The sequence below is a fragment of the Homarus americanus genome, unplaced genomic scaffold (genome assembly GCF_018991925.1).
Source record: "Homarus americanus isolate GMGI-L3 unplaced genomic scaffold, GMGI_Hamer_2.0 scaffold40856, whole genome shotgun sequence".
Taxonomy (NCBI): Eukaryota; Metazoa; Arthropoda; class Malacostraca; order Decapoda; family Nephropidae; genus Homarus; species Homarus americanus.
Genome location: NW_024734615.1, coordinates 3,995,516 through 4,010,993, shown reverse-complemented (window position 1 = coordinate 4,010,993; position 15,478 = coordinate 3,995,516). Strand labels below are relative to the sequence as shown.

Genomic DNA, 15,478 nt, shown 5'->3' with positions numbered 1-15,478 from the left:
TCAAAGCTAAAATCGCCGTTGAAAGGGAGGAGATTTCAGACCGTGGACGAGATTAAGGAGAATGCGACGAAGCAGCTGATGGAGATCCCGAAAGAGGACTTTGCAGACTGTTTTGAAAAGTGGAAGGGACGCTGGGAGAAGTGTGTGAGGTCCCAAGGGGAGTACCTTGAAGGGGACTAAGGCGTCATTGTCCTAGGTAAGCAATATTTTTTTTAATAGTAAATGACTGGATACTTTCCGGACAGACCTCGTGTATATATATATATATATATATATATATATATATATATATATATATATATATATATATATATATATATATATATATATATATATATATATATATATATATATATATATATATATATATATATATATATATATATATATATATATATATATATATATATATATATATATATATATATACATATATATTATATATATAATATTATATATATATATATATATATATATATATATATATATATATATATATATATATATATATATATATATTCAACAATCAGAGAAGCACTCCACCGGCCACACTCCAATATCGTGTCCCAGAAAGTTGAGGGTCACCCATAGTGTTGTTATGACCGCAATGTATGGAGAGCTCCGTGTAGTGAATAAGTAACTACTATGGTTCACATAATGGCTCACAACACTATTGCGTGATGAAAGCTTCGTGTGATGACCTATTTACAGTTATTTTCTATTCCACACGACACACAACTGACTAAGATGATTCAGTTGCTTCCCACAACCACCTCATCATCATTTGAGCAGCTTCACATATCTTCGTCAGCCCGCGTCTGTTTATGGCGTCGTTAGACCAAACGTAGTAAATATGGTAATAACAAGGAGAGAGAGAGAGAGAGAGAGAGAAGGTGGGGGGAAGGAAAGAGGGGGGTGAATCAATCAGTGTCAGGGTGGGGACTCGGGGAGAGGCAATATAACAGCGGACGGAGACCTCAACGCCACAGTCGGCAGGCAGCAGAGCGGCAACTCGCATCTATCCCGCCCTCGCTAGTGGCCACACAGACTCGCCATTACAAGCTTACACTCTGATAACAACCACCCTTATTCTCCACATGTCATCCCGTCAGGTCACACAACACATCAAGATGGAATTTCTAATACTGCTCGTGTCCGTGATGTCCGTCGCGTCTGCACTAAGAGGGAATTCAATTCTAGGTGAGGTTTACATCTTTTACGAGTTCCTTGACCTTGCTCTGCCTCGCTCTCTGGTTTCTTGTTTCATTCTTTCATATTTATTCGAATAAATTAAACTAATTTTGTATTAATTAATAAATATACTCAGGTAGGCTCAACACAAATGCCTAATATTAAGAACCTTAAACTTATATTACACGATAAACCTGTAAAGATGAAATGGAACCAAGAATTGTTTTTGTCTTCACTGTGTGATTTACTGAGTCTCTTCTCTCCCCTCCCCACCTGTTTGTCGGTGTGTAGAAGACGCTATCACTGAGGGAGTTGACTGCAACGCTCCTCAGGATGTAGGGACGTGCTCAGGGCAGGAAGAAGCCTGGTACTACAACAGCGCTGAGGGAAGCTGCATCTTCTTCGTTTACTCCGGCTGTGGAGGCAGCGGTAACAGGTGAGCTCACTGCAAGCAGAGGACGGACAAAACTTATTCTAGCATAGTCCCTACAGACGCTGTTAAATGGTCGTGCAGGCAATGTGTTAACGGTGTAGGCGTGAGGGGAGAACTGTTCACTGACAACTACAAGTGAGGGAGGATGTGGGTATGGAGGAGTGTGTTGTGTTATGCAGAGATAGTGTAATACTGATGTAGCACTACCCTGAAAGATACCGCCCTTCTGGGTAATGGACGGAGGCCTGGGCAGCATATACAGAGCATGTCAAAAGTTTCAAGAAATAATTTAGATATTAATCAGGTTTCAAGGTCAAAGTTGTGAGGTCAAGGTTACGTCATTACGATATTTTTTAGATACTAATTACTCACAGGAAATAAGGATTAGATAAGAAGATAGTAGTGACGATAGGCGAGAAGTATTAGATAAGAAAATTAATACTGTAATGTGGGCAAATAGATTCGATATACGTTAGGGAAGAATAATTATAGACTGATTATAACGTAACACTGATATATATGAAAGGAGTTTATCAAGGGTGTCAGTCAAGGGTTAAGGGGTACGAGTCAGCTGAGGGTTAAGGGGTACGAGTCAGCTGAGGGTTAAGGGGTACGAGTCAGCTGAGGGTTAAGGGGTACGAGTCAGCTGAGGGTTAAGGGGTACGAGTCAGCTAACAATTAAGGGGTATGAGTCAACTAAAGGTTAAAGGGTACGAGTCAGCTAAGGGTTAAAGGGGTACGAGTCAAATAAAAGTTAAAGGGTACGTGTCAGCTAAAGGTTAAAGGGTACGAGTCAGCTAAGGGTTAAGGATGAGTCAGCCTGTAGAAGGTCCCTGAAACCAAGTGGTCATTGTGTGTGTTTAGGATGAACAACAGACTAGATGAAGATGTCAACAAGTTAGGTAAGAGTTTCTCCTCCCCTACACCTGCCCCTCCCCCCCCTCCCTACCTGCCCCACCCCCTCCGCCTCTTGTTTATGGTCATCTCCTTGTTCAACCATAATTCGACACCCCCCTCTTACCACCACATCCATTTCGAGCACAACCCTCTTCCGTATATGGCGATCTCCTCCCTCACTACCTCCCTTCCTCCCTCACTACCTCCCTCCTCCATCACTACCTCCCTTCATCCCTCACTGCCTCCCTTCCTCCCTCCCTCACATAACCACTTCCCCTCCATTCATTCCCATTAAGTACGACCCACTCCTCTATTTCAATCTTCCCCTATCCTTCCCATCCCACTTCTCTTCAACACCATCTTATACATGATCATCTACCTATTCCTCTCCCCCTTCCTCCCTCAGTAATCACTTCTCTCTCTCCCTCTCCCTCTCTCTCTCTTACAGGTTCGTGAATAGGATGGCGTGTGAACAGGCGTGTGAGAAGTTCAAATGCCCCGACTTGGACTGCCCAGATAGCTGCACGCGAACCTTGGGCTCTGACGGCTGTAAGATCTGCGCCTGTACTAAAGGTTGGTTCCTCTTCCCTTGTCTGGTGGTTTATGTCCTGGAACAGTCTGTTAGGATCCTCGGTAGTCACCCTGCATGTTCTAGCTGGTCCTGGGTATACCGTAGCGAGTGTTGGTGTAGTCTAGTATATACCGCAATAGAGAATAAGAGAAAGTTGATTCTAGCCTAGGCCTGACGACTCACCAGGAGCACTTAATATTGACTCTTTGAATTTTTGATGCGTGCTGTTAGGAAAGATCGTAGTAATCCTCGACTTGGGGTGGGGAAGGACTTCTGTTGTCGTAATTAGTTCCGGAGTGAAGGATAAACCTGAAGAGTGTTTATTGGGTTTCTGGGAGAATTTAATGAATGGTGGTGACGATGAGTGGTGGGGAGGCTCTAGTGATGGAAACAAAAGTCAACGACACGTGGGAAGAAAGTTTTTTGTTGATGGTAAACTGGTCTGAGTAAACTCGGGTGGAGGAGACAATGACCTAGTGTGAAACCCGAGCCCCGGCACTACTGTTGGCGTAAGAAACAGTGAATAAAGTACCAAGATCAAATATAAATCCCAGTTCAGACATCAATTACCGAGTGGTGAGGCGAGAAGAGACGAATAAGATTTTTTTTTTAGATATTTTAGATTTTCCTCTAAAAGAGATTTCATTAGCCAATGTTATCGTCGATGTTATTGTCCAGTCATCACAATGTTGGTCAGAGGTACCTGTTCAGTGACGTCATTGTTTGTTTACCACTCTGGTTTGTGGGAAAGTATGTTAATGATGCTGGATGAATTATTTACTTATGGAAATATACATTACCAGGCTCAAAAATATTATAATTTTATTTTAAGGATATCTCAAACGTAATTAATGAACAAGAAACCTCAGCTTCGTAAGGTCATATCAGTGTAACGTAATAATAACCTCCATTTTTTGTATGCCAAGCACTACTTAACATTCACATTAGACAAATTCACTTGGCATTAAGGACACATTCAAAAGAATATTCCAAAACATATGAGGTATACATTTTTATTAAGAATGTTGTATTGTTATCGTTGTCATATTATGTGTGTATCTGTGTTGACGCTGGTAAGGTGTTGTAAAGTTCACGACGACTAACGGTATTAGTTTGTTTTTCGCTAATCTACTTTCCAATAAATTTTTAGTTATCCAACACAGGAAGAGCGGTGAAACACTATCCCCACCAGGCACACACACACACACACACACACACACACACACACACACACACACACACACGATTCACTTGTCTTTCCTCGATCAATAGTGCATGAACTTAGAGGTCTTGTCGTGCCAGGCCCACTAATGCATCACTTTCTACCTGTGTGTGTGTGTGTGTGTCACCTGTCACTCTCTGTTAATGTTCACGTTTAAACCGTCAAGTAATATAATTTTTTATGAGAATTCAAAACTTTCACTGTTATGTAAAATAGTCACATTATCACACACAAATTATTATCAATTACATCATCCTAGACAATCACAAATATATACGAGAATTATGTATATTCACACTTGGTTAAGAGGTTCAAATTTGGCCCAATAATATTTTTAGAACCTTAGTATGTAAAGGAGACGCTAACAGTGTTTATGCCGCCAAAAATCGCAAATATTTACATTTTAAAAGTTCACAGATCTTAAAAGTTCATAGGTATCATTACGTGTGTTCCTGGTCGCTTAAAATACACACTATAACGTCTCCTACACACACTAAGGTTCCAAAAATAGTGTTTTATTTGGTTTCGTCTCTAGCTAAATTATATATCCACTAAATGAAATTCAACTCTTCCTTTGCAATATCGTGTATATGTGTACGAACATCATAGAAAACAAACTTGGAAGGAATGTGAGGGATATTTTCTTCAAATTTATAAGTTGTTTTCAAGTGTAGAGACCAATGTAGCATACGATTGATTCTTAAATGTTTTAATAGTTGAATCACCATAAGATACAAAAACAATATTTATCACTCTTAATTTAATCATACTTCAAGATAAAGTTCACTCAACTATCACTTATCTTTTTCTTGGTTACCTGAATAGTGTGAAATGTTAGATTAATATGAGGATAACGACGACTGTTGACGCTATAGGCTAGGCTAACAGTGGCGCGTGTGAGTTATGTCGACGGGACGGACTATTAGAAAATGAAAGTGGTTTAGCATCGTACATTACTGAGTTGGATGAGATGTAACAAAAAATCAATAAAAATACAGTATCATTTATTACAGCTCCTACTTAATGCTTCCAACTTGTATGAACTAAATGATATATTATAACGATAGCTTATGAGCAGATGAGAAAAATGGACATCATAAATTATACGTTAATATGCTCCAAATATGCCCCCCTATCACACCACCGTAACCTTTGAACTGATGTAGGTTAACGAAGTCTCTTACACTTTTTTTGCCTGAGCCGTTCGTTCATAGTGGGCGTGGGTCGTGGTAAGTCGTGTGGAGAATGGTAAATGACTTGACCCCATTATTTTGTACAGTACCTGTCATGGTACTACAAGTGACCACCTCCATTATTCTCGTCATCGTTATTGTTACAGAAAATATGGTTGATGGAAAACATAACACAACATACTATGCCTGTACAGTATATGTATGACACTTTAAGACATTCGATTGAGTTAAATGTTCAGACAGAGGACAAGTCCCTAAGTGAATCAAAATATAATCAACAGCCTATGGAACGAATGAACTGTTCGTAGATCTCTTTGGTAAGTAAAAATTAAGCAGTACTTGCTGCATTGTTGCTTTTAGTGTACTTATGATGATTAACGAATAAACAGAGATATAAACAAGAAATTTGTATGTTTTCTTCAGAAATTGCAAGACAATAGTACGTTGAATTTATATTCATTCGCTAGCAACCCTAAAGAAATTACTGTACTTACAATGCACCACAATATATAATATACACTAGTATTTTTGTATCTGATCCAATTGAATACGATAAAAAGTTAAAAGTCATCATTATACACTCATTGTTGTTATAAAGTGTAGGCAGGGAGTGAGGGCGGAGGGAGAGTGGTTTGTTTGGTGAATCATGAGAGTTGGGGCTACGACTTTCACCTGGTGCTGGACTTCCCCCGCCCGGTTGACGTTCACGCTAGGTTAAGAGTCATTCCCCGCCCACCAGTGTTACTATAGTTGCGTAACTCTTCCTCCTTATCAGGAATGTGACTGCTGACCCTGTACATACGTACAGTTAATGTAGTGTTATATACAAGCTTAGATGAGTAAACAAATTGTGTGTGTATATATATATATATATATATATATATATATATATATATATATATATATATATATATATATATATATATATATATATACTGTATATATATATAAACTAGGTATCTACTTTTTTTACTCTAGTCTGGCTGTCAAAGAAAACTATTTTTATTATTATTATTATTATTATTATTATTATTATTATTATTAAATAACGTTATTCATAAATTACTGACAGTAAGCCATATTCATGCATCATAATGTAAATATCTTCATGAAAGTGTCTTTCGCTTTGAATAACAACTGAATTAATGCATTAGACTGGAACTGTCCGCGTTCGGTGGCCGATACCAATTTGGGGAAAATTAGAAAAACGGTGGTTATAACCCCAAGGGAGGTGGGGTGTCATAGCCGCACTATAAACTGGGTATACTGTACCTGATAGCTGTTTCCATGGTGACTACCAGGGCTGGCTTCGTCCCCTGTCATGTTGTCGGTCACCCTGCATCCAGTATCACTTTCTCCTTGTCAACCCGTCTGTGACTTTTTCCCTGTTGAGTCAGGAAAGCTGGAATTAACAAATCATGAGCCTCTTAGATATCGGGGCGTTATGAATCCTCCCCATCATGAGACTTTTCTTCATAAAGAGTCACACGAGCGGCTGAGTCTATAAACAATTAAACCTATTATAGTTGGTGCTGTTGGATCGATGAGCCTTTTTTTTATATTATAACTTTCAAAACGCCTTCATAAATCTCTATTGTACTTGGTAATATGAATAATATATAATTCAAGAATAAAAACTTATCCACTAATATTAACTGTAAATACAAAAATAAAGTGTGAATTTAAACTATCATTTAGTCTAGACGCTGAGAGTGGCGACGATTCTGGTACCAAAGACTACAGAGAATTTAAACCGACCAAAAATAATTTAAATCCCTCTAAATTACCTTCAAAGATAAGGCCAAATTTTTACGAACTCTGAGATCCACTGATACGCTCGAAAAAATTTCATCTCGTACGATATTTGGAGATTACACTTTGACCCCCTTACATGTTTACAAGCGACCAGGTTGAGTAAGTATGTATAAGAGGGGGGGGGGAGGGTCACTGCTAATATGGAAAGTGGGAGGTGGAAAGGGAGAGAGAGAGAGAGGAAGGGTGGGGGGAGGGAGGGAAGGACAAACTCAGCGTTGATGGAAAGCCCCAAACATTCACCCCGAGCAGGCTGTGTGAGTGTAGGCTTTCCTCTCCCCCATGATGGCCGTGTTTACATAGGTACACAAAGTGAGAGGCGCTTGCTTCTCAGTCACAACAGGCTCCACACACACACACACACACACAGTTTAATTATACCACTCATATTAAATTGTTAAGCATATACATCGTTATATTGCGTTAGTGATAGTATAATATAATATAATATAATATAATATAATAAGAATAAATTTGTTACTACGACTACAAATAACACCATAACAATGATACTATTACTACTAGTACTACTGATAATAATGGTAATTGTGTACATTTTGGTGATAAATCATAATAATACTTTTACAGATAAAGGGGAAAATATCAAAAGACAGACGAGTGATATAAGATACCGTAGTCTGTGAATGGAGAATATACAAATAAATTAGTTGGTGGTGGCCAGCATGTGCAGGTAAAGTCATCAGGTGTTCCTACCCAGGACCACGTGCCTGACACGTAAAAAAGGTCACATTTAATCAAGGCAAAAAAAGGGAGTTCGTGTTGAAGTGAGCCGAGTAAATGTCTGCCAAGTTTTTATTATCTGGTCCAGAACCTAAGGAGAAACGATTGACTATTAAATGTTTCCTAAAAGAAGGACCGAGTAAAACAACGCCTCCCTTCCTTTAGTGATATATTTAACGTGAAGAAATTAATAACTTGCATGCTTGCTGGGAGTATTCGTAATTTACAAATAAAAACATGGAAATATCTGTAAGAGACGAGATCATTTTTAACGAAGAGAACAATTAGACACAGGCATAAATGCCAGGGCATTAGAGGAATAATTAAGACTAATGTATATACTACTGATGGTAGATGACAACAGTGGAGTAGTAGTTGAGGTGAGGAGTAACGGGAGGGTAGGGAGCCTCAGGTGGCCATGATTAGAAAGTGTTGAGGAAGGTGACTGACCCACGAGTGCTGGCTGGCGCCAATAGGGTGCCGATCATGTTTTGTAGTTATATTTAGGCATGAAAATACATCCCACTCCCACTACATGTTTTATGCTGTTCCCATAAAGACACTATATTATATATCTTTGAAATGTCGACATAAAATGTCGAGGTTCTTTATATACACCAGAACCTGTAATGCACAGTACACATGCAGATCAAGATTTACTGACTTAAGAAATATTTTCAAATTTCATTCAGCTTGGTTGACTGTCACTAGGGAACCTGAGATATTAACACTCTTACATTATGACGCCTCTAAAGGTCAGTTTCCTGACACCAACACGGTAGTGGTGGTGAAGGTGTCTGGACCGAGGAAAAATGCTTTACTCGTGAGCGGGTTCAGCATGTTAGCACGTGATGGGAGCCCAGATTCTGCCTATATTTGACGCCTGCCGCTCACACCATCTCTTTAACACAGATTACTTTCACAGATTCATAGCGGAATATAACCTAACCTGATTCTTGGGTTCATTAATCTTAAGGAACTTGAGCAGTTACAGAAATACTTGCAATAATAACTAACTTGTTGGTCTAGATGCCGAAAACTATTACACCAAATTATCTACTCACTAATATTAAATACACTGTCAAGAAAAAAGAGCAATTAGAGATAACAATATACAGTATCAACCTCAAACACTAATACAAGACTATAACAGTGTTGTCCAGAATCCCAACTCACAAAGCTTCTGTATTTTGATTTTGTCTCTTAACAGGTGCTACCTGAAGCAGAGTCTCGGTGTAATTATTGTGCTATTTTAGGCCTTAGTTTCCATGTTTTAGCTCATGTTAATCAGGTAGATGCGTTCTTACATCAACTGTTGCTAGAAAAATTCGACTCAAGACATTTGAAAAAGCGGACATATACATTAGCCTCTACATTGACTAGCATGGTCTATAATTCAGTGTTTCTCAAACTGGGGGCCATGGCCCCCAAGGGGGTCACGGCAAGATTTTAGGGGGGCCATGGCCGGCTAGTGTGAGTAGTATATGTTTGGAGAAAACGTTGAAACCCTGATTCAACTTTTATTTGTTACTTTGCCTTGTTAGGGGAGAAATCTTTTTATTTTGTCTTTTTTTTTCATTGTGTGTAATCATAATACCCATACGGTACAGATTACAGTACATTGTATGGTGCAGCAGCTAATAGTATTTCATTTCCAAGGGATTCGCTCAGATTGCACGATTTTAGTTCCTGTTCAGACGAACTCTTTGATCTCAGAACTATTCTGCTGCCAGAGACCTCTATGAGGAAAAATCTGACTGTCTTCTGGTGCTCAATGTATCAGTCATATCCAAAAGTTAGTGAGGTCGCACCCTTCTTCAAATAGAGAATAAAAGCCGAAACCGGTTACATGTGGACCCCGACATGAGATGTGCTTTATCAGTGGCTCAACCTCGAATCAGTCGACTGACTGAAAGGAAACAATGTCATCCATCCCATTGAACTGTCACAAAATATGCATTCTGTTTGATGATTGAAAACATTAAAATAAAGGAAGAGAACCAAAACAGTTTATTTTCATCATTATTTGTGAGGGACTTGGGAGAGAACTGAAGGGGGCCACGAGGAGGTTGAGAGTTCCTCGCGGGGGGAATGAAGTGAAATTTTTTGAGAAATACTGGTCTATATACACGCTGAATCCATGTGAACTCCCCGTGTACTCGTACCTATCTAGCTGGCGACTCAATGATCACTGAATAGCCCAAGGTGTGGCGCCAGTTTTATGGTTGGAGTGGCAGAGGGTTTTGTGAACAATGATCAATGGTTGGTCAGCAAGGCCAGCGGGAGTGTACAAGGAACTTTCATCATGTGAGACTTGGTGGGAGCGGTGATGGTAGTGTTGCTAAGCTAGGAGTAAGGCTAGGCTGTATGTCGTCGACCTCCTCCCACCCCTCTCACATTCGCACCAGCCAGGCGCCAGTGAATGAAAGTACTCTAGCGTATAACCTCGCTTAACCTGACGAATTAGTATGTTAATGACTTGGCTAAATTTACAGATATAGACAAAAAAATATTCTTTCATAATTTACAGATATAGACAAAAAATATTCTTTCATTCTTTCAAGCTAGACGTTCTTTCCCATAGGGGCTTGACGGGTTAAAACACAAACACAAAGTGACAGAATCTTATTCCTTGTCTCTCCTTATTCACTCTAACTGTTGTGACTGATGTGTTCATCCACGATGTTTCCCAACAAAATATGGCCGAAGGGAAGTACCACATTAGAGCATCTGTTACGGCAGGAAAAGTAAATAAACAATGTTTTAGTATTTACGGTTAGATTGGGAACGACAATTGTGAGGGTTGCCATAGTTCGCTTGATAAACCATTGCTGTGTTGTGTGTCTGTGAGGGCAGAACTTGACGCTGGGAATATGGGTACAAAGCAATTCTACTCCCCCCCCCCTCCCCCCTATAGTACTGTACTAACTGAGCAATGCATGGAATGATATGATTACCTAAGGACCGCTGTGTTGAGGTGGATAGTACAGTAGTTGTTTGTTGCTATCATGGGTTACTGATGTTGGGGAAAGTGAACACACACACACTATACACACACACACACACACACTATACACACACACACACACACACACACACACACACACACGATATATATATATATATATATATATATATATATATACAGAAACACGCACACAACACACATACATACACACACATACGTGTATACACAAAACACACACACACACACACACACAAAATATAAATAAATGAATATTAAACTTAGAAGGAATACGGCTAAAATTAAGTGTGGTAACTATCGCCAATAACACCACAGTAAGCCTTAAAGTAACATTTGACATACACGATCATATAAAACCGCTAACACTGCTGCTGTTGCCTTAGAAGATAATGCTAAATTTGTGTCACAGCGTCAATGAGCGATAAGCGTGTTTACTTATCTTATTAGTGGACATTCTACAGAGGGCAACCTTGAGAATCTCGTCTTGTATTGAAGCTAAAGTGAGCGAAATTTTGAGAGGTCCATATTGACATACAGTAGCAAAGGTATTTAAACTAGTTAAATTCATTCTGAGGTTACCAGTTAAGGGAATATTTTACGTATGGGCGTTTGAGAATCCGTCTTTGTATTGTAGGTTAAAGAGAGCTTGTTAGTAACGCCTTTACATATCTTAACCTAACCTCACCTCACCTTACTTAATATGACCTAAACTAACATTCTCAGACTAGGGGTGACGTGATGTAGTGAGGTGGTGGAGTAGTGAGGTGGAGAAGTGAAGTGGTGAAGTATTGAAGTGGTGAAATAGTGGAGTAGTGAGGTGGTGGTGCAGTAGTGAGGTAGTGGAGTGGTGGTGTACTGAGTGGGTGGAGTAGTGAGGTTGTCCTGCGGTGTGAAAGTTGGAGGTACTAGTGGTGTGCCTTCCTTCCTCCCCTTCTCTCCTGCTGACCTGGTTATGTTGTCCTCTATAGTCCTGAGGTGCTTATTGTGGAGGGAGAGAGAGAGAGAGAGAGAGAGAGAGATTGTTATTATCCCTTTAGGTACTTCAACTATAAGGGTTGCTAATAATTTCTACAGTTAAGAACATATACCAACTATTTTAAAAGAATCTGTTGATGTTATTTTGATGTATTTATGTACTTCAGTGACTTAAGAACATTTCTCTATTTTTTTTGTACTTAACCACAACTCTATAAAAATTAAGAAACATGTCTTAACCTTCCCGAATTCTGTTAACACGCGTTACTATCTGTTACAGCTGAAGCGTCTGTTGTGTGTGGGGAGCCTCTGAAGCGAGGGTACTGCCGCGCCCTCCACCATAAATGGGCCTGGGTGAGTGAGAATCGTCGCTGTGAGCAGTTTGTCTATGGCGGCTGTGGAGGCAACGAGAATAGCTTCGAGACGGAGGAGATGTGCCGGGAGGTGTGCTCTGGTGTGTAAGGGGCCAGTAGCTGTGTGTGTGGTGGGGGGGGGGGAGATGAACGGCACCCTGAACTCAACAGATCATTGAGTATCAATGTGTTCCAGCCAAAATGAAGAGCGGACAGTTCCTACAAAAAACCTGAGGTGGTATTTATTTCGACGAGGACAAATTTAGTTTTCTTATTCGTAGAGGTAGGGAGAGCTAGAGATGACTTCTGTAGTGTTGTTACCTTACGACACAACTTGGGTGACGTGTCCTTTCTGGTACAACTGCTATAATATGTGAGGAATATCAATAGCGGGAACACACGAGACCAGACACCGTCCACCACACACTAAGACGAGACATTAAATTACCAGCTGTCAATACCTTCTGTCTGTCTTTTCAACCGTCACTTTTATCACATTATTAGAGTTCATATGTTCATTATTTATGATATTACAGCATAGAACAGCGGTTGTTCTTCCTAGTACCTAGTTGCTTATTCACAAGTTAAACTGATTAAAAAGAAGGAACAGGAGATAAAGTTGACTCCATACACACAGGGGAAACGGACAGAGGGTAGAGCAGTAGTTCTAAGGTGTCAGTGGGTGGGACTGTGTGTGGTTTGTGTACACTCGCTCCACAGAGGGGTCATATTATCTCACACAAAATCGTAAAGAGACTTTTTGGAGCGAGTACAATCGGTTGACCACGTTTAAGCTAATGGTAAATCGCCCTTTTCACTTGTTTAAGGTTTGTTGGGTACCAAACAATGCCAGACATTGACTCGTTGATCACTGATAGATTAAGATATAATACGCTTTACTTGTACGTGTTGTGGAGGGATCAGTGATGGTCCTCACAACACAAACATGTTTACCAATGTTTACAAAGTTATCAATGTTACCATGTATGAGGGGGGTGAAGTTGTTAATTCTCAGCCTGTTGTATGATTACCTTAGGAAATATTTAATAATAATTTATTTATCAAATATTATCACACAGGGTAAACAGTAGCCTATGATCCTGACGTGTCTGGATGAGCGCCAACACTGTTTAACCCTAACAATTTTACTCCTCTTCAAAATGTATTTCCTTATTCTTTGAGTTATTTGTTAGCGGTGATTTGAGCCCTACGATCCGTTGGGCAGTACTGCGCGCTACTTGTGCACCATCAGCCGATACACATAAACAAGCAAGATGGTCGAAGCCTCTTTCATCGAATATTTTTTTTTATGATCATTTACTGGTTGTTGAAAGAGTCATAGCTGAGAGAAATTACATTTTTGGGAGGGAAGATGAGGACATGAGACGCTATCGACAATGAAGCCCTGCGAAGGTGGAGAGATATGTGGAAGCCATAATCCTGTACAATGACAAAGAATTTAAGTAGCAATTTTGTATGAGACGGTCAACTATAGAGATTGGTAATTATAAAATAAAACCCATTTTGGGCCCGCATGGACGATATTAAAATAATGCAACTGATTTATTGGAAAAACTTTAAATTGGCGGTTGCTTACAAAACTGTATCCCTCTCAGAGCCCAGGGGACCTACAGTACAGTGATCTCTTCTCAAACCTTTCCCACAACAGCTATTTACTTAACTAAACTAGCCTAAGGTTAACAATCGGTAGTGACCATGCACAGAACTCTATGTTGATTTTTATATCATATACAGAATGTGGGTAAATCTACATACAGTAATTATTTGATTTTTAGAACAGCACCACTGCCTCAACATTGTTTACTTCACGTGAAAAATTTTCTCGTCCACATATCCAGTCCATTTCCCTAAAAATGGAGCAACTATTTACTGAATCACGTTGTTATTATATTGTAGAACATTAAATATACTTACTGAAGAACTTTTGGTGCTCTACAATGCCATCACAAGATCAAAACGTTCTTTACAAGCAGAACACTGAATGAACGTTGTCGAAGCAGCAGCCATCTTCGTTGCGAAAAATAAAGACTATTCGGTACTGCAACACGGTGTTCTGTAGCCGAGCACACGCTATGTAGCACATGTATTGCCCAACGGGATCTCAAGGCTGGCGGTTGCAGCATCTAAACACGGGCGTTAGAACAAGTCTTACCAGGGCTCGGTGGACGCTGCGCCCCCTTCTTTTCTCAGGAGTGAGGGAAGCTGCTTAGTTTAGTTAATTATATTATTTATGCATATTGTTGTTTTAATTTAAGGTTTAAGAACTATTTTAGATGAAAATTTTTCTTGTTGACAATGTTATTATTATCGCACTGCTTGTGAGATATTAATGCACAGCTTGTAGTCATAACATGTGATAATGAAAACTGTTCCCCTGTTGTCACATACAAGGACAACAGATAGGGTCACGACGGCTCTGATTGGCTTCTTGAATTACTTCTGGTGATACAAACACAACACCTGGCAGCTGTAAATAATGCCCCTATTGCTCTGGAAAAAAGAAATACTGTATTCAGTGTATTATAGATTTCTAATTACTACAAAAAAGATACATAATGTGCGCTTTGTTTTTCTACCGCACGTCCATTTGGTTGACAACGTGAAAGTCGGCTCAACACAACTCTCGGCCCAGGAGGGATATTACGAGCCAAGCACACCGAGTACTAAGCCTCTATCATTGTGATCGGCACTGCATTTGACTATCTTCACTTATCTACCTGTAAAGTTAAGTACTCATTAGTAGCTGGGTCAACTTGGGGTGTGAACCAGTAATCCTCAAGGCAGAGATCGAGTCCAATATCTACTCGGTCGACGTACAAACCATTTACTATCCTGATACATACATGAATAATGTATCTATAAGCGTAGCACTAAAAATAACTACAAATTTCTTATATGAGGCAGATTTAACTCCCACACAATAATCTCTGCTAGCCAGTTGTAATGTCACAGCCAATCAGACGTCGTCATTGTGCCAGAGTCCGCCAGTTGTGAGGGGGAGGGACCAGTTTAGTGATAATGTGGGTGAAGTTACCAATTCTGAAAACCATGTTCAATAGTTGAATAAAGCTCATGAAATATTA

The 15,478-nt window shown here is 39.6% G+C and overlaps 1 protein-coding gene across 1 annotated transcript; it reads left to right on the top strand.

Annotated features, from left to right (window-relative positions):
• The first annotated feature begins 999 nt into the window (after positions 1 to 999).
• LOC121870367 (boophilin-H2-like) lies at positions 1,000 to 15,478 on the top strand. Its single transcript, XM_042372164.1, has 4 exons — positions 1,000 to 1,200; positions 1,483 to 1,627; positions 2,970 to 3,094; positions 12,302 to 15,478. Exons 1-4 carry the CDS (start codon positions 1,098 to 1,100, stop codon positions 12,481 to 12,483), a joined length of 555 nt encoding a protein of 184 aa, XP_042228098.1. The 5' UTR covers positions 1,000 to 1,097; the 3' UTR covers positions 12,484 to 15,478.

Coding starts and splice junctions, on each gene's coding strand:
- LOC121870367 (XM_042372164.1), top strand. CDS start 1,098: ATGTCATCCCGTCAGGTCACACAACACATCAAGATGGAATTTCTAATA. Junction 1,628..2,969: donor TGTGGAGGCAGCGGTAACAG/GTGAGCTCACTG, acceptor TCTCTCTTACAG/GTTCGTGAATAGGATGGCGT. Junction 3,095..12,301: donor GATCTGCGCCTGTACTAAAG/GTTGGTTCCTCT, acceptor TATCTGTTACAG/CTGAAGCGTCTGTTGTGTGT.